Raw genomic sequence first — 19,094 nt, 5'->3', positions numbered from 1 at the left:
AAACCGTTACGATTACGCTGGAGATAATGTGATCGCTGATTGGTTGAATAGAATCTGGTGAAAAGTTACACCAATCACAGCCGGTAAAGCGGAATACTGAGTTTTAATGTCATCTTGATCTTATTGTTTTAATCATTTTTAATTTTACCGAAATTTAATTACCAACACGATGGAAATAAAATTACTGTTCCCAACAAAATTACTGGTCACTTGGCTTGTAATCATTTATAAGGGCTTTGTATACATACTTTTGCTGAGGTATCATTTAAGAATAAATATCGCCCTGGCACACATCCAATAACGTATGAAACCAAGGTGGATATCCAAATCGGAGCCAGAGTTTGGCGCTGCATCAAGCTCTTAAATATTATGGTAAATACAAGAGCAATTGCTGACATTAGCAGGGAGTCTCTGGCGAATAAAACTGTGAATAACAATAAGAGTCAATATATTGGCATTTGTTTTTTTTTCAGTTATATAATAAAAGTAAAATGTAACTAGTAAAAACTTGAACATTTTAGACAAGAAACTGCTAAGATATTACTAAGGGCGTTGTCAGTGGCATACGCTTCATGGAAGCAAGGAAAACATTCATTCACTGAGGGAAATCGACCAATAAGAAAGTTTTGCTAATTGTAAGACAATCTGTGTTATAATAGCTTTGTTCCTAGTGCTATTAGAATTAGTTTCCAACAGTCAGACTCAAAACGATGAATTTTTAATCTTATGTAAGCATTATATCGGAATGCGCATGCGTCTGACTGAGGGCCTCAAAAACCCCCCATATCGATTTTCAGTTCGTCTTTTTCGATTGTGCGAGGAAAACCCACGGAGATGAGATCCGCGTCCAGATTCCGGTGCACCAGGTGTTCAGGGGATCGTTTTCGACGTGAAATTTGGATTAAGCGCCCCAAAAAACGCCCCTTTTTGAGTTGTTTTTGGCGATCTTGTTAGGAAAATTCTCAGAGATGACGTCCACGTCCAGGTTCGGGCGCAGCAGGTGTCCGGGGGGTGTTCGACGATGGCAGCGACCCAAAAAACTCCCGGGCGCCGAGTTTCTCTCCTTCCCCGTGTGAATTTTGGGAGAGTCCCACGGAGATGACGTTCATCGGCGTTCCTGAGCTCCAGGTGTTCGAGGGGTCAATTTGAACATCATAATCGTGATCAGCGACCTCGAAATCCCCCGAGCACCCGATTTGGCCCAGTTCTGACTTTTATTTACAAAGTTTTGAAATCTTCCAAAAGGCGTCTCAAAAAATGCATTTTTTGAATGCATTTTTGGCTGCAGCAATGCAATTTCCGGTTTTTCAGAAACACAAGGTGTCCACATTTTTTACAAAAAATTTTTGGAAGAGAATGCAAAAAACCGCATTCCGATCCGTCTTTATGGAAAAAATTTCGAGCTTTTGTGCTTCATTGCCTCGCCTAAAAGCTGAAAGCAATTTTTCTTATTTGTGTTAAAAATATCATATGCACATTTATTTTAGCGTGTAGTAAACATAGTTAAAGGCAAAAGCGAGAGCTACATTGTACATTTTGTGTCCAACATTGCAACAGGAAGGATACCCTGTCCATCTTTCATACAAACATTATGTCAGTAATATACTCGTACATATTAAACACATTTACGAAAATAATAAACAGAAAAATAATAAACAGTCTAGTGATATATTCAAAGAAACATATTGAAACAGCAGCCATTTGCAGGCCGTTTAGGGGTTAGAAATCCCACCCTCATATCGAAAACAAATCAGAAAAACATAAAGAAATAAAAAGCCATCCTGATAATCATGTGAGATAAAGATAATATGGTACTAAGACGGCTTGCAATTGGATGAGTACTTTACTACCACATTATATTTATCTCACTTGATTACCAGGATGGCTATTCTTTAAGATTTTCTGATTTGGTTTTCGATAGAAGGGTGGGATTTTCAACCCCAAAACGACCTGCAAATGGCTACTATTTTAATATATTTTCACTCCTGTATTAGGGTATTTATTAATTATTTATTTGTTTATTATTTCCGTAAATATGTACACCCACAGATGTTCGGGTGTTTTCGGTAAATTGGCTGCTATCTTTTAGGTCATATCGGTGCACTATGGGCCAGGAACATGAAAAAGTGGCCAAAATACTAAAGTGCTCCAATCGCTATCAAATATGGTACGTCAAGGTTTTTGGGGTCGTCGATTTCGAATCCGTACTCAAAATTTTGAAATTCAAAATGACGGATCCAATATGGCGGACAAAAATGCTGAAGACGCTCTGATTGTGCTGAAATGCGGTATTAATAGGTTTTCGGAGTCGCTGATTTCGAATCCGTACTCAAAATTTAGAAATTCAAAATAACGGATCCAATATGGCGGACAAATATGCTAAAGCTGCTCCGATTTTGCCGAAATTTGGTACTGAAAGGTTTTTTGGGTCGCTAATTTCGAATTCGTACTCAAAATTCAGAAATTCAAAATGGCGGATCCAATACAATGACTATAAGATTACAAAATGAGATTTTGAACTTAATTGCGATTACATATGGAAAATTACAGTATTTACAAAATATCACTGAATGAGTTCAAAGTAGACATTACTGTTAAGATCTGGGCACCTTAAATCTTTTATTAGAAGATGCAGTTGCGGGGAACTGGGAAACGGCAATTTGTACAAAACGGAAAAAAATGAAAATGGTTTCGCAAGAAATCACAATACTTTTCGAATTCAAATATCAGTAATACAGATATTACATAGAACATTAACTTCAGAATTCACAAGCTCAATTTTTCAAATGTTCAAAATCTGTGCTTTTTATGAGAGACATGCATTTTCCATTAAAGTATTGTCAGATATCGGAACGCCGATTTAGGCCCAAATTCATAGATCTCACTAAAGTTCCGCTCACACTTATCTCGTACTAAACTCACCCTAATCGTATTCATAAACAATTCTAATTCAATGAGTTACATACATTCTGTTACATACCTCATAAATGATTGCTTGTCACTCATTCTAATCTATATGAAGTATATAGTAAGAAAATGATCTAAATATTACTAACTACTAACTAATTATTACTTGGAATATTATGAGGATCGTTTTTACCTGGATAATTAATTAGACCATTTGATTTTCATTATTTATTATTTAAATGTAACTTATTATGTATATATTTTCAACNTTACCTGGATAATTAATTAGACCTTTTGATTTTCATTATTTATTATTTAAATGTAACTTATTATGTATATATTTTCAACGTCAGTTATTCAAATTCAAAATAAAGAAATATTGTGACATTAGGTTTCTACTGATGACATATTTTTGGTAATATTTGAGTAGCCAACTGTTTCCTTGTCTAGTAATTTGTGGTTTGATGCACACTCAAGTTAGTGACTCATTTATACACATTTCTGAATACCAGAATTGAGAATGACATTAGGGCACCCTAAGTTGAGTGAAGCATAAGTTTGAGATGAGTGAAAGATTAGTGTAAATTTAGGGAAATCTCTGAATTTGGCCCTTAGATACTTATTTAGAACACCCTAAAGTATTTTTCAGAATTTTTTCGCAGCGTCGTTTTTTATTATAAATTAATAGATAGATATTACCAAAAATTTATTAGAAAAAAAAATAGAAAAATCGTTTTTTCTGCTGTAAATCTAAATAAGTAATTGAAATATTTCTTATAATAGTGTCCTGAGGGGTTTTTTTATTCGTAATCAACGACCCGAAAAACCCTTGAGTACTGATTTTTATGAAAATCAAACTTTTTTTGAATTAGGTACCTATTGGTCCGCCATATTGGATCGGCCATTTTGAATTTTACAATTGTGACTTCTGATCCGTAATCAGCAATCCCGAAAATACTTAGCTGCCACATTAAAAAAAGTTCCAAAGGAAAATAAAATCACGGGCGCTGTTACGGTTTATTATAAAATTCTTCGAATTCTGTGAATATTCGCAAAAGTTTGCCAGTTTTTACTAAAGTACACACTCTAAGAAATCCGATGATATATCGCTCCTTTTGATAAGTAGTGGAGTTTAGAGGAGTTCTGTTTCCAAAATATAGTCAAAGCATCGAAATTCACTAATACTTTACGTTCCGCCATTTCCTTTGTTTTTCATTTTTGCACTTTGCGCCCTATTACAATGATTTTTCGAAGTAAAATGATGGATGAGATGTAACAGCAGACTTTTGATTTGTTGAAATACAACAGCACCAATGAAATATTTGAAAAGTAAAATCGCTGGTTTCATACATGATTTTAAAAGTTTATGTCGTTCCCACATTGAGAGTAGCCCATCGAATTCAATGAAACTTTAAAAATAACTAGTTTAGCTTATCTAGATAACGACAAGACATTTGTTTAAATTCATCTCCGCAGTCGCTTTTAGGCCACTTTTTCAGTTTCCTGGCCCATAGTGCGGTGGGGTAGTGAAGCTTTCCAATTGTGGACATCTTGTTTTTTACTCGTAAATTTTTAAATATAAAGGAAAAATTTAAAGACAAAGTTAGAAATTGAATCTACCTAACTGCGCATAGTTATGACAAAGAAAATCAATTATCAGTGACTAAGAAGACACTTATCACTACATATTATAAAACAAAGTCCTCCGCCGCGTCTGTCTTTCTGTCTGTCTGTCTGTCTGTCTGTCCGTTCGCGATAAACTCAAAAACTACTGCACCGATTTTCATGCTGTTTTCACCAATGGATAGAGTGGTTCTCGAGGAAGATTTTAGTATATAATTTGTTAAGTTTCGGAAAAAATAAGCCGTCTGGGAGCTTTCAACGAAAACGATGCCTAAACCCTTTGAGATATAACAAAATAATGTATGGTGGAATTCTGTATCTTATATAGGTCTACAAAAAAGTCCGCGATGGCATATGTCTATCTCTTAAGGATAACATACTTAATTTTAATTTTAATTTTAATACTTTAAAAAATGGGCAATTATAAAGCAGTAATTGGAAAGCTATTTACACAAATACGGTATTAATCCTTATCATTTTAAATACGTTAGTTGGCTTGAGCATTTCATGAAGATTATTTTTTCCCTTTACACCATGCAAATTAAATAAATACCTTAGGAGATATAGCAAAATCAAAATAATGCGCAACAAAATTAATTTCGTGTCGCCGTGATTCGACCCGGCCGCGCGAGCGCCCCGTGACCCCGCGCCGCGCCTCGCGTCCGAGCCGGGGGGGTCCGAAAGTTTATGTAGTGTATCAATGTATGGTGGAATTGTGTATCTTATATATGCCTACAGAAAAGTCCGCGATGGCATATGTCTATATGTTAAAGATAACATACTACCCATATCCATTTTAATACTTTAAAAAATTGGAAATTATAAAGCGGTAATGTAAAAGCTATTTACACAAATACGGTATTAATCCTTATCATTTTAAATAAGTTAGAGGCTTTAAGCATTTCATGCACATTATTTTACTCTTTTACACCATATAATTTAAATCAATATCTTAGGAGTAATCGCAAAAAAATTACGGACGCGAAAATAAAATTCAAGCGCCTCGCTTCGCTTGATGCGATCGCCGACCCTCCCCCCGCACCCTCTTGCCTACTGTTTAGCTAATAAGCCGAACGATAACGCGCGCGTGATCCTTTAATAAACTGACTTGGAGCGAATGAAGGTGACGACTGACGACTGTGTGTACTTTGTGGGTGTTGTTGGAAAGTTATAATTGCGTTCGATATACATACTTTTATTTCATTGAATTTTAATAATTTTTTTGTTTTTTTCTTATTGTGAATCATTTAAAACTTCATAGTCGCATTTTTGTTTCGTGTTTGTTTTCTTTAGGTAGTTAGATACCTAACTACTTACTTATTAATTAAAATTGATAGTCCTTTGTTTTCACATTGTTGGTAGTTACCTATATTGTTGTAAATTTAAAGGTTTTGCATTTTTAGTTTTGAGTTCGTTTATTGTCTTTAGGTATGTAAATATATCGTGAATTATTTTAAAATTAATATTATGGTCGCATTAGATGAAAGATGATTGATTTTTTGTTTGTTACGATTTAACTCAAAAACTACTCAACCAATTTTACCGAAAGCTACATTTTTTCGGGGTTACATAGGCTATTTTATATTTGCCCGTGCGAAGCCGGGGCGGGTTGCTAGTTTTCAATAAAAAAAGATATTTAATGATATTGTCATAAAAGTCGTTATATTAGGATAACAACATAACAACTACGATAAAAACTTTTGCTAGAGAAGACGACCTTGCAACAATAAATAAAATATTAGCAAGAAACATTTTTTATTAGCACCATGACTTTTCTGTAGTCTATTTAAAGCAGATATTTTGTTAGGATCGCTCAATTTCTACTTATATTATATATAAGTAAGGCTAAATTATATTTTCCCTTACTTTTACGTATTATCAATGAAAGGCAGTTTGCTTAGGGAAAATTTCACATTTTAAAATTTTTTGGACGTCCTATGTGTTTTATTATACACTTGATTACTGCCCATGGCTTCCCATGATAAGCAAAACTTTTTATCAAGAATATCTTTTTCTCGAAAAATCAACAATAAAAAAGTTTACAAGAGTGCGGTACCCCATCTGGGGACACACTATATATTAATGAAACAAAAAAAACTTTAGTAGTGACCGTAAATCGCTTTTACTTAATTATATGTAGTTACATAACTAACTTCAGTATCTATTATTATTTTGTTTTATATACCCATTATGTTTTAATTTGACATTACAACAAAGACCTTATCTGTTACTTACTCAGGAATGGAATACGGTCGCCTTTCAGAGGTATCAGCCAGGATAAGTTCTGAACGTGCAAGAACTGGACGATTAAGTTGATAGAACACAAGATTAACCGTTCAGTGTTAACTGGTGATGGGACCAGCGACGTAAAAGTTAAAATAACTACCACTAAAAAAAGAAATTAATATTTACATAAAAATAATTTTGTTCTTCTCATATACAGGGTGTAACAAAAATGAACCAAAAAACTTCGAGGGGTCATAAAAATATTGTGAGTATGTCTTATATAATATCATTCTAAAAATAATTCGTCGAGGAAATAGAGGGCGTTACGTTAAAAATTGTTTATGCGTCCTCGACTTTTAAAAAATCTAATAAAGGGTTTGAATTTTTTACTCTATTTAACAAAAACGAAATTTGTATTTTTTTCTTGAAACTGTAGCAGCCAGATCAGTTGCTTGTTAAGAAGTTCCCTGTCGAACACTTACCGACAGTTGGAATTATGATACTAGCGGCATGCGCCCCATGCAGTCTGTTTATCTTAAATTTTATTTCGATGGAAGGAAACGTTACGTTGGGGCAGCAATAACGTCCAGCGTATTTCTTCGCAGTGTAGCTTTCTATTTCCCATTCGCCGTTCGGTTCCATCGCCTTCTGTGAGACGACCTCTTTGAGGAGCTTTATGTCCAACTCCTCGCCTTTTTGCACCCACGAACCCACTCGCAATGCACAAACCTGGGAGTCATAAGGGTACATACGTAGATCCGGGACGCATAAAGAGTCGATGTGCAAGGATGGGACGCATATAACAGACCCCTTGTTGGAAACTGTGCATCTGGTGGAACCTATAGCTGAAGGATTTCCACCTTGTTCTGCCCTAATCGGAATAAAAATGAAACCCGTTAAATGATAAGCAAATAAAATAAAAAATAATCGCAACTCATCGCAACCTAAGTATTTATACCCCCAGACGACAAGTATGCAATGGGAAATACGCCATCACCCTCTAGTTTCTTTTACTTGTCCAAAACCATCCTTAGAACTTAGAAAACATTCTGCATTCAATATGTTTCAATGTTAATATAAAAATTGAAACATTCTCCAAAGAAGGAAACATCTTGGATACAGTCCTGAAAACAAACCAGCCCCATGTTCGTAGGGCTCATTGCATATTTTGAGTATTCATAGACTTAGTCAACTCCTGCAAGTTTCTAATGAACACCAGAAAGCTACCTCTAAAACTCACATTCGGTGGATTCATGTCACAAACGCACACCACGATTTCACAGCCTGCAGACAGAGATGCATCCTAATGACTCATCCAATACCGTGGCATATCCAGGACATACAAAAACAATATTAGTCCGACTCACTTTACATCTAAAGGCTACAGTAAATAAACAGTGGTTATTCTTTTTCCTTTTGTATCACTATCTTTTATCTTCGGACGATATATGTAGAGTATTTAATTTTCTCTTCTAGCCTTGTAAATATTTAAAATAGCCTTCAAAAATGATTACAAGCCACCGGACCAGTAATTTTGTTTGGAAGTAATTTTATCCTTCACGTTGGCAATTAAATTTCAGTAAAATTAAAACTGTGGGTATATATGTCCGCAAATGACCCATTTTAAGTATTGCGTCAAGAGCGCGAACCTGACGCCGCCAGACCGGTCTAAAAGTTGCAAGGACAAAAAACAGACGCTGACGCAATAGGGTTCCAAGAAAGGGTTCACGGCAGATTGGCGCCAAGGACCAGATACTTATACCTGCGAGAGACTCCACACCACGAAGACTCTCCAGCGAACGCTCGCTCCGACAATACTTATTTTTCACTAACTTTATTTTCAATAAAAATACTTTTATTTTACCGTTGAGAGAGTTTTATTTTGCTACATACCGCAAGCAACCCTCAAAACGATAAGATTAAGATTACATTAAAATACAACATTCTGTTTCACCGGCTGGTGATTGATGTAATTTTTCACGAGATTCTATTCAGCCAATCAGCAATCCTTTTATCTCGATCGTAGACTTACCGATTTGTCAGTGTACGTTGTGAACGAATCATTAATATTTTAGGGATTTTTCGTCACCAGTACCAGCCGTGCAATATTGTTGTCTGCGGTCACGTGGCTTGTAAACATTTATGAAGGGTATGTATGTGTATATAAACCAAATGTGACTATAAACTTTCAAAGTGTTAAAATGTTCGGGTGCAACCGCTGGGCGCAGGGGTGTTCTGATCGGAGTAATTTTTATGTCATTATGTAGGTGGGACTTTTCTGTGTCGAATAGAAGTAGTATGGGCATTCCACAATTATGAGGTGGCCATGGAGAGAAAAATGATGGGAACCACTACATTTTGGTTATTTTTATAAGACTACCGATGTTTAAGAAAGCTATAAGTGAACCTATCTTGAAAAGTAAGTTTTCTACGGCACATTGTATAAGAGATGATTTTGTATCAGCGGCAAATTAATATTTGGCTTTCAAGCCAAAAGCGCAAATTTGTATCAATTGAGGTAGATAGTGGAAATATATACAGAGGGTATCCTTTATTGTACTATCATTTAATTTTTGTCGAAATTGACATTAATCCTTTTACGCTAAAAATAGTAAAATGGTTTAAAAGGCACTTTTTAATTTATTTAATATAGGTATTTATTTATTTTTATATGGTACACCCTAAGTTTTTTCCTTATGTTTAGAATAAAAAACAGCAAATCTAATAAAGAACTCTATTTCCACTTTTATGAGGAGCCACAATCCATCTTCAGACTACCTATCTATTAAAAAAAATCATCCGTAGGTAATACAAATAGTATACAGGGTGGTTCGTAAGTAATGGTCCATAGAGACATACTAGATTTTTTACTTCAAAATATTACGATTGGAGCCAATATGCCTTAATAAAATGTTGATAACAAAAAAGATACAGGGTGTCAAAGTTGGAAATTAAAAATTGAATTTTCGTAATAATTATAATATTTTTGAGTGTATGAACGTGAAAATTTAGGGGTAGATGTTTCTGTATACGAGAAATCATAATTTGTTATCTATTTCGATGTATCTTCTAGAGGGCGCCACATACGCCGTGTTTATGACGTAAATACGAGCATAATTTTTTTATCCACAACGTTAACGCTTCTTTTTTTTAAAAATCTTAAACCTACATTATTTTCGTGAAAAAATGGTATACTTGTCATTAGCTCTAGAAATTGTCCGTTTTCAAGAAAAACGCATTTCAACAATCTGCTGCATGTTTCATTACAGGAAATTTTATCGTAGTGTGCGCTAATGAAAACATTAATTTTGACAATTAAACATTATCCCTTTGTACACATTAAAATACAAATTATCAAGTTGATAAATTTTATTTACAAAACCAGTTAAAGGAGAAATTTAATTAAACAAAACTATGATTTTATCAAGCGTTTAACAAGTAAAAAACTGAATATGTACCTAAGGAAAAATAGGAAATGTTTCAAAGTAAATTTTCAATATGTCCACCATTCACCTCGATGCACTTGTCCATACGATTTATGAAAGATCGTCTAATATTAAATAATACCATTGGATCAAAAAAAGTTGAGGCATTACTAATTTCTTGCCAAAGTTGGACGCGAGTATTTATAGTGTTTTTATAAACAATTTCCTTCATTGTGCCCCATACACCAAAATCTAAAGGGTTGAAGTCTGGACTACGTGGCGGCCAAGGAAATATACTACCACGGCCAATCCAACGTTCAGGAAAGTGTTGGTTTAGATATGTTCTTACTTGATGAGTAAAATGTGGCGGAGCGCCATCTTGCATGAACCACATATTTTGCCTCAAATTCAGTGGTAACGCATCCAATAGATCAACAAAGCTATTTTCTAAAAAATTTAAATAACTTGTACCATTTAAATTTCCTGGCAACTCATATGGACCTAGAAAATGGTTTCCAATGATCCCACACCAAACATTAATCTTAAATTCATGTTGAAAGTGCCGTTCTCGAGTTACATGAGGATTTTGAACTTCCCAACAATGCTTATTTCTTAAATTGAAAATACCTCGGCGAGTAAATGTCGCTTCATCTGTAAACAATATTCTGTTGACAAATGTATAGTCAGTATTCTGCTTGTTCCGAATATCACTTGCAAATTGATATCTTGAAGGAAGATCGACAGGTAATAAATTTTGAACTGGTGTAAAATGATATGGATGATATTTTTCTTCATGTAATGTCTTTAAAATTGATGTTTTATTAATTCCCGTGGCTGCAGCTAATCGTCTTGAACTAGTTTGTGGATCATCTGCAATGCGAATTAGTATTTCGTCTTCCTGGTCAGGCGTAATCATTTTTGGTCGACCTAAATTATCACGTTTAGGACGAAATGAACCACTTTCGCCTAAGTTTCTGAATAGATTTTGAAACAGTCGTTTACCAGGTTGCAATCTGTTTGGAAATCTTCGGCAATATTCACGTTGCGCAGCACGTCCATTGAAATTTTGTTGACAATAAACAACCGTCATATCTCTCATTTCCAAATTCGAGAAATTATTATGTCTCGGCATAATTCGTTATTTTCTTTTAAATACTTAATTGATTTTTACCAAAAATTAATAAATACAATTTGAATTAATTGCTAACCGTCACAATGATTTTTTCTAATTGTCAAAACTGTCTTGGCATTGTCGCACACTACGATAAAATTTCCTGTAATGAAACATGCAGCAGATTGTTGAAATGCGTTTTTCTTGAAAACGGACAATTTCTAGAGCTAATGACAAGTATACCATTTTTTCACGAAAATAATGTAGGTTTAAGATTTTAAAAAAAAAGAAGCGTTAACGTTGTGGATAAAAAAATTATGCTCGTATTTACGTCATAAACACGGCGTATGTGGCGCCCTCTAGAAGATACATCGAAATAGATAACAAATTATGATTTCTCGTATACAGAAACATCTACCCCTAAATTTTCACGTTCATACACTCAAAAATATTATAATTATTACGAAAATTCAATTTTTAATTTCCAACTTTGACACCCTGTATCTTTTTTGTTATCATCATTTTATTAAGGGATGTTGGCTCCAATCGTAATATTTTGAAGTAAAAAATCTAGTATGTCTCTATGGACCATTACTTACGGATCACCCTGTATAAAGGTGTGTGTGTGTGTTTTGAAATGGCACTGGTTCATCACCAAATAGCCAGTATTTGTCATGTTCTGCTTATTAATTCATTTGTTTTACTGAATTTTTATATTCTGCCCATATAAAGAAATAAGGAAAAAACGGATTCTTAATTAAAATAGTATAGAAATGGAACACTAAGAGCTAAACTTTACAAAATACCACATGCCCAATAATTTATATTTTCTTTCTTGTCTGACAATGATTAATAAATACATCCATCTTAACAGTAACCGAAAAAGGTAATTATAGTTACTACTATGATTCCGTATATGTTTATTTTATTTATTATTATTTTACTCTTTTTTTTTATGTACTACTATAACTCCATAATTATTTATATTTATTGTTATTATTGTTCTCCTTTTAAAATGTTTTGTTTTAATTTATTTTATTGCGGTTTATTTTATTATTATTACTATTTCTTATTATTTATTCATCCCTTATTTATTCATTTTTTTTTTTTGATAATATAAGCCGTTACATATTTATTTACAAAAGTATGTTGTTCTTCTTTATACAATTGTATAAGAGTTTATATACATCTATTTTTCTTAATGATAATAGGTTAGAAATATGAGTTGGTAACATTTCTCTTCTAAGATGAAGTGGTGGTTCAATACATTCTACTTCCATGATTAATTGGAGTGCTTTTCAGGTAACCGATGGACAATCGAAGTGCTTTATTTTTTAGTTGTTCAATTTTTTGTAGATGAATCCGATTAGCTGTACCGTATAGGATACAACCATAGTCACAAATGGATCTAATTAAGGACCTATAGAATAAGAGACATATATTGGGGTCAGCTCCCCATTTTTTGTGACTAAATGTGCGAAGAATATTGAGTGCGTTTTCGCTTCTTTTACATAGTAGTTTTATATGGTCTTTCTATTTTAACTTCTTATCTAGTATTACTCCTAGATATTTCACTGAGGTTTTATATTTAAGGTTTAGCTTGGAATGTTTTATATAATTAGGTGGTTGGTAACGTGATCTTGTAAAGGTGCATATAGATGACTTTTCTTCAAATATTGGTGAACTATTATTTATAAACTACTTTGTTGCGAGTGTTAATGCTTCATCCAGTGCTTGGTGACAGTCGTCTACTTTTCTGCCTTGTGTTTGAATTGCATAATCATCTGCAAATTGGTATACCTTAACTTGAGTGTTAGAAAACTGTTGTTCAAAATCATGTGTATATATAATATACAACAGAGGACTTAATATGCTGCCTTGAGGTAACCCTACAGAAGCTTTTCTTGGTCCCATTAAACCATCACCTGTTCTCAGATAGACGTTTCTTGAGCTGTAAAGTTGTTAATTATGAGATATAAGTTTATTAGGAAGACCGATTTGGAACATTTTTGTCGCTAATATATTGCAATCCACGTTGTCGTATGCTCCTGTAATATCTAAAAACGCTATACTGGTGGACTCCTTTTTTGAAAACCTTATTTCCGACCCTAAACTAGCTAAATTATCCTGGGTTAACGATCCTTTGCTGAAGTCGAATTGAGATTTTGGAAAGAGGTTTTTGTTTTCTAACCAATGCTCTATTCTGCCTTTTAATATTCGTTCATATGTTTTCAGCACGCAGGAAGACAACGCAATTGGGCGGTAAGAAGTAGGGTTATCGTTGGGTTTGTTTGGTTTTAATATCGGCATTACAATGTAGTCACGCCATTCTGAAGGGATAGAGGTCTTTCCTAAATAGATGTTGTTAAATATATTTAAAAGTATTTGCTTCATATGAAGAGGAAGATGAAATAACATTGAATATTGTATTTGATCCTTGCCTGGTGCGGTATTACTATTCTGTTTTATTGCTCTATTTAACTCAGTAAAGGTAAACGATCTTAACAAGATATTTGATTCATCAACATCGACTCCTAAAAAAGGAGTTTGAGGAGGTACAAATGATGGAGTTAGTTTATTAAAAAAGTTGTCCAACCACTCTGCAGAAGAATCTATTATTTTAACATTTCTTTGAGGCCTATTGATGAATTTATTTAATTGATGCCAGACTTTCTTTAATTGAACATTTTTGTTTAAAATTGAACAATAATGTCTCCAACTTTCTCTTTTCGCCTCTTTTATTATTTTTTTTGCAATTGCATCGCATCTTTTATAATACAAGATGTTCATTAAGTTGTTTTTGTAACGCTTAAACTATCTTTTCTTTTTTTAACCGCATCTTCGCATTTATCATTCCACCATGGCTTGCCATGTTTTTTACCAAGGATACTATTTTTGAACTGTGGGATAGTATCCTCTGCAGAGTGATTGATCACTTCGATATAATTTTTATAATTAACATGTTTTAAATTATTTGACAAATCTAAACATTTTGAATAAAAATTGTTCCAGTTTACTTTTTTAGTTTTCCATTTTCGACTACACTTAGTTTCAATGAACTGAGGACTAATTTGACAATTTATAATGATCGGTATATGGTTCGAGTCATAGGTGTCTTCTAAGGGGTACCACCCTAAGTTGTGAATTATTTGTGGTGAGCATATGGTAAGATCGATAGCACTGTCTCTTTGGCGATAGTTACCTATGCATGTGGGTGTACCATTATTTAGACATACTAGATTACTGTTATCAATAGATTGAAAGAATCCATTCCATTCATTAAAACTAATTTTGGTTTGAGGAGTTACATATACCGAGTATTAAAGCCCTTAAAACTAGTATATATGTTTGGTTTGAACCAGGTTTCTGAGAAAAAAGCAACATTGACTCCTGTAGTTACCAGTAAATTCTCCAAGTTACCCTTATTTGCAATAGCTGATCTACAATTCCATTGACATATTACTAAGTTATCCATTATATTATTATCCGGGAATTTTAAAAGTAATACAAACATGACGAAAAACAGTTTATCGATTAGATTTAATATGATTTTGAATTAAATTGAGTATATCGGTTTCTTGTATTTCATTTAGGTTTTTTTGTTTAACTGAATTTATTACCGCTGGAACCAAATCTACCATTTTTTTGTTTACTTCATTTTCCTCCTGTAAATGATCAGGTGGTTGATCAGCTTTATCGTTAATGTTTGAGTAATATATAGGGTTACTTAGGACACCACCTGGGGTGAGAGTAAGAGGAACTGGTGTAATTATTTCATTTCTTTGCATTTCCGTAATATCCGGGGAATTAGGTCTTATTCTTTTGATTGTAGAATTAATGATGGTGGTGAATCTATTAGGGATACGTGTAACCGATGAATTTGTTTTAGGCAATTGAATTGTTTGCAAGGTAAAGTCTGGTTGTGGATTGGCCAGAACAGAAGCGTACGTTATTTTAGGGATGAACTTTTCCGCCTCTTTGTATGAGACATTTGCTTGAGCCATATATTTCTTAATGTCTTTTTGCCGCTTAAATTCTGGACAATCCTTAATTTGACTCGTATAATGATTTCCCTTACAATGAAAACATTGGGGATTGTGATTTAAATTTGTACAAGAATCGGAACTATGGTTTTCTTTACAAATCTAACCTTGCTTCGACATTGAGCTCCCATATGCTCGAAACGAAAATAGTTGTTACGTAATATGACTCTTCGAACGTAAGGTTCAACTGTAAATCTAACATGATTGATAGCAACGTATTTCGGTAATTCTTGTGACAAAAAACTAATGATAACAGTTTTCGTGGGATTATATTTTATTTCGTTGTTTTCGACTACTTTTTTATTAATTCTTCTTACGCTTTCTACTTCAAATTTACAGTGTAAATCGGATTGTTTTATTCTATCTTTGAGGTAGTCGTTAGAATATTCTTCATGAATCCTTATCACTCCCTGTCTAAATAAAACAAATTTAGGAATATAAAAATCTAAATTGTATATTCTCATAAAACTTTTTGAAGAAATTAATTTATTTGCTGCATCGTAGGTTCTGAATGATATTCGTACCCTGTTCCTGTCAATGGATTCGATTTTTCTAATTTTATTGTCTTGCTCTGGGATTGCATTTAAGATTATTTCACCTACCTTAACCGCGTTTAATTTACCTTTAAAATCTGGAGTATTATTTTCTGCATATACTTACATGAAAAGGGCCTATATCTGATTGTTTATATGTATAATTTGGACGTTCCGTTCGTTTTTCTATTGTTATCGTTACCTGTTCAGTTGAGGATGTATTTGTAGGTGACGAGTTACCTCGCGGTTGGCCAAAATGATTAATTAAATTTTATACCACCTTGGTTTTTGCATTTAAACTTGTTCCTTTTGGGTTTGCCTCACTACTATTTTCCGAAAAATCCATGTCCATATTAATATAATTTTTATCAGGGGGGCCGCCCCCCCGGGCTGCACTCATCTGTTTTAACACTACACTATACTATTTACTAATCACTAAACTTTAACACTAATACTACACTAATATAAATTTTAGTCCATAAACTATACAGGGTGGGCCACCAGTAACGCCTCGATCGCTAGTGACCAAACGGCAAATGTTACAGAAACCTGTTTAGGTGGGTATGTGTAGGTTGATTACGGCTACATTTTAAAAATATTTTGANAACGAAATTTGTATTTTTTTCTTGAAACTGTAACAGCCAGATCAGTTGCTTGTTAAGAAGTTCCCTGTCGAACACTTACCGACAGTTGGAATTATGATACTAGCGGCATGCGCCCCATGCAGTCTGTTTATCTTAAATTTTATTTCGATGGAAGGAAACGTTACGTTGGGGCAGCAATAACGTCCAGCGTATTTCTTCGCAGTGTAGCTTTCTATTTCCCATTCGCCGTTCGGTTCCATCGCCTTCTGTGAGACGACCTCTTTGAGGAGCTTTATGTCCAACTCCTCGCCTTTTTGCACCCACGAACCCACTCGCAATGCACAAACCTGGGAGTCATAAGGGTACATACGTAGATCCGGGACGCATAAAGAGTCGATGTGCAAGGATGGGACGCATATAACAGACCCCTTGTTGGAAACTGTGCATCTGGTGGAACCTATAGCTGAAGGATTTCCACCTTGTTCTGCCCTAATCGGAATAAAAATGAAACCCGTTAAATGATAAGCAAATAAAATAAAAAATAATCGCAACTCATCGCAACCTAAGTATTTATACCCCCAGACGACAAGTATGCAATGGGAAATACGCCATCACCCTCTAGTTTCTTTTACTTGTCCAAAACCATCCTTAGAACTTAGAAAACATTCTGCATTCAATATGTTTCAATGTTAATATAAAAATTGAAACATTCTCCAAGGAAGGAAACATCTTGGATACAGTCCTGAAAACAAACCAGCCCCATGTTCGTAGGGCTCATTGCATATTTTGAGTATTCATAGACTTAGTCAACTCCTGCAAGTTTCTAATGAACACCAGAAAGCTACCTCTAAAACTCACATTCGGTGGATTCATATCACAAACGCACACCACGATTTCACAGCCTGCAGACAGAGATGCATCCTAATGACTCATCCAATACCGTGGCATATCCAGGACATACAAAAACAATATTAGTCCGACTCACTTTACATCTAAAGGCTACAGTAAATAAACAGTGGTTATTCTTTTTCCTTTTGTATCACTATCTTTTATCTTCGGACGATCTATGTAGAGTATTTAATTTTCTCTTCTAGCCTTGTAAATATTTAAAATAGCCTTCAAAAATGATTACAAGCCACCGGACCAGTAATTTTGTTTGGAAGTAATTTTATCCTTCACGTTGGCAATTAAATTTCAGTAAAATTAAAACTGTGGGTATATATGTCCGCAAATGACCCATTTTAAGTATTGCGTCAAGAGCGCGAACCTGACGCCGCCAGACCGGTCTAAAAGTTGCAAGGACAAAAAACAGACGCTGACGCAATAGGGTTCCAAGAAAGGGTTCACGGCAGATTGGCGCCAAGGACCAGATACTTATACCTGCGAGAGACTCCACACCACGAAGACTCTCCAGCGAACGCTCGCTCCGACAATACTTATTTTTCACTAACTTTATTTTCAATAAAAATACTTTTATTTTACCGTTGAGAGAGTTTTATTTTGCTACATACCGCAAGCAACCCTCAAAACGATAAGATTAAGATTACATTAAAATACAACATTCTGTTTCACCGGCTGGTGATTGGTGTAATTTTTCACGAGATTCTATTCAGCCAATCAGCAATCCTATTATCTCGATCGTAGACTTACCGATTTGTCAGTGTACGTTGTGAACGAATCATTAATATTTTAGGGATTTTTCGTCACCAGTACCAGCCGTGCAATATTGTTGTCTGCGGTCACGTGGCTTGTAAACATTTATGAAGGGTATGTATGTGTATATAAACCAAATGTGACTATAAACTTTCAAAGTGTTAAAATGTTCGGGTGCAACCGCTGGGCGCAGGGGTGTTCTGATCGGAGTAATTTTTATGTTATTATGTAGGTGGGACTTTTCTGCGTCGAATAGAAGTAGTATGGGCATTCCACAATTATGAGGTGGCCATGGAGAGAAAAATGATGGGAACCACTACATTTTGGTTATTTTTATAAGACTACCGATGTTTAAGAAAGCTATAAGTGAACCTATCTTGAAAAGTAAGTTTTCTACGGCACATTGTATAAGAGATGATTTTGTATCAGCGGCAAATTAATATTTGGCTTTCAAGCCAAAAGCGCAAATTTGTATCAATTGAGGTAGATAGTGGAAATATATACAGAGGGTATCCTTTATTGTACTATCATTTAATTTTTGTCGAAATTGACATTAATCCTTTTACGCTAAAAATAGTAAAATGGTTTAAAAGGCACTTTTTAATTTATTTAATATAGGTATTTATTTATTTTTATATGGTACACCCTAAGTTTTTTCCTTATGTTTAGAATAAAAAACAGCAAATCTAATAAAGAACTCTATTTCCACTTTTATGAGGAGCCACAATCCATCTTCAGACTACCTATCTATTAAAAAAAATCATCCGTAGGTAATACAAATAGTATACAGGGTGGTTCGTAAGTAATGGTCCATAGAGACATACTAGATTTTTTACTTCAAAATATTACGATTGGAGCCAATATGCCTTAATAAAATGTTGATAACAAAAAAGATACAGGGTGTCAAAGTTGGAAATTAAAAATTGAATTTTCGTAATAATTATAATATTTTTGAGTGTATGAACGTGAAAATTTAGGGGTAGATGTTT

General features: G+C 34.2%; 1 protein-coding gene across 1 annotated transcript in view; it reads right to left on the bottom strand.

The window, feature by feature from the left end:
• The window catches only part of LOC108904188 (neuronal acetylcholine receptor subunit alpha-5-like), a 31,276-nt gene that overhangs the window by 2,242 nt on the left and 9,940 nt on the right, over positions 1–19,094 (bottom strand). Inside the window, exons 5-7 of the mRNA XM_018706639.1 lie at positions 16,553–16,941; positions 6,766–6,918; positions 249–424 (exon numbers count right to left, since the gene is read on the bottom strand). Coding sequence (XP_018562155.1) covers positions 249–424; positions 6,766–6,918; positions 16,553–16,941 — 718 coding nt within the window. The remainder of the gene's footprint in view (positions 1–248; positions 425–6,765; positions 6,919–16,552; positions 16,942–19,094) is intronic.

The sequence above is a fragment of the Anoplophora glabripennis genome, unplaced genomic scaffold (genome assembly GCF_000390285.2).
Source record: "Anoplophora glabripennis isolate ALB-LARVAE unplaced genomic scaffold, Agla_2.0 scaffold130, whole genome shotgun sequence".
NCBI classification, from domain to species: Eukaryota; Metazoa; Arthropoda; class Insecta; order Coleoptera; family Cerambycidae; genus Anoplophora; species Anoplophora glabripennis.
This window is presented reverse-complemented; position numbering and strand designations above follow the sequence as displayed.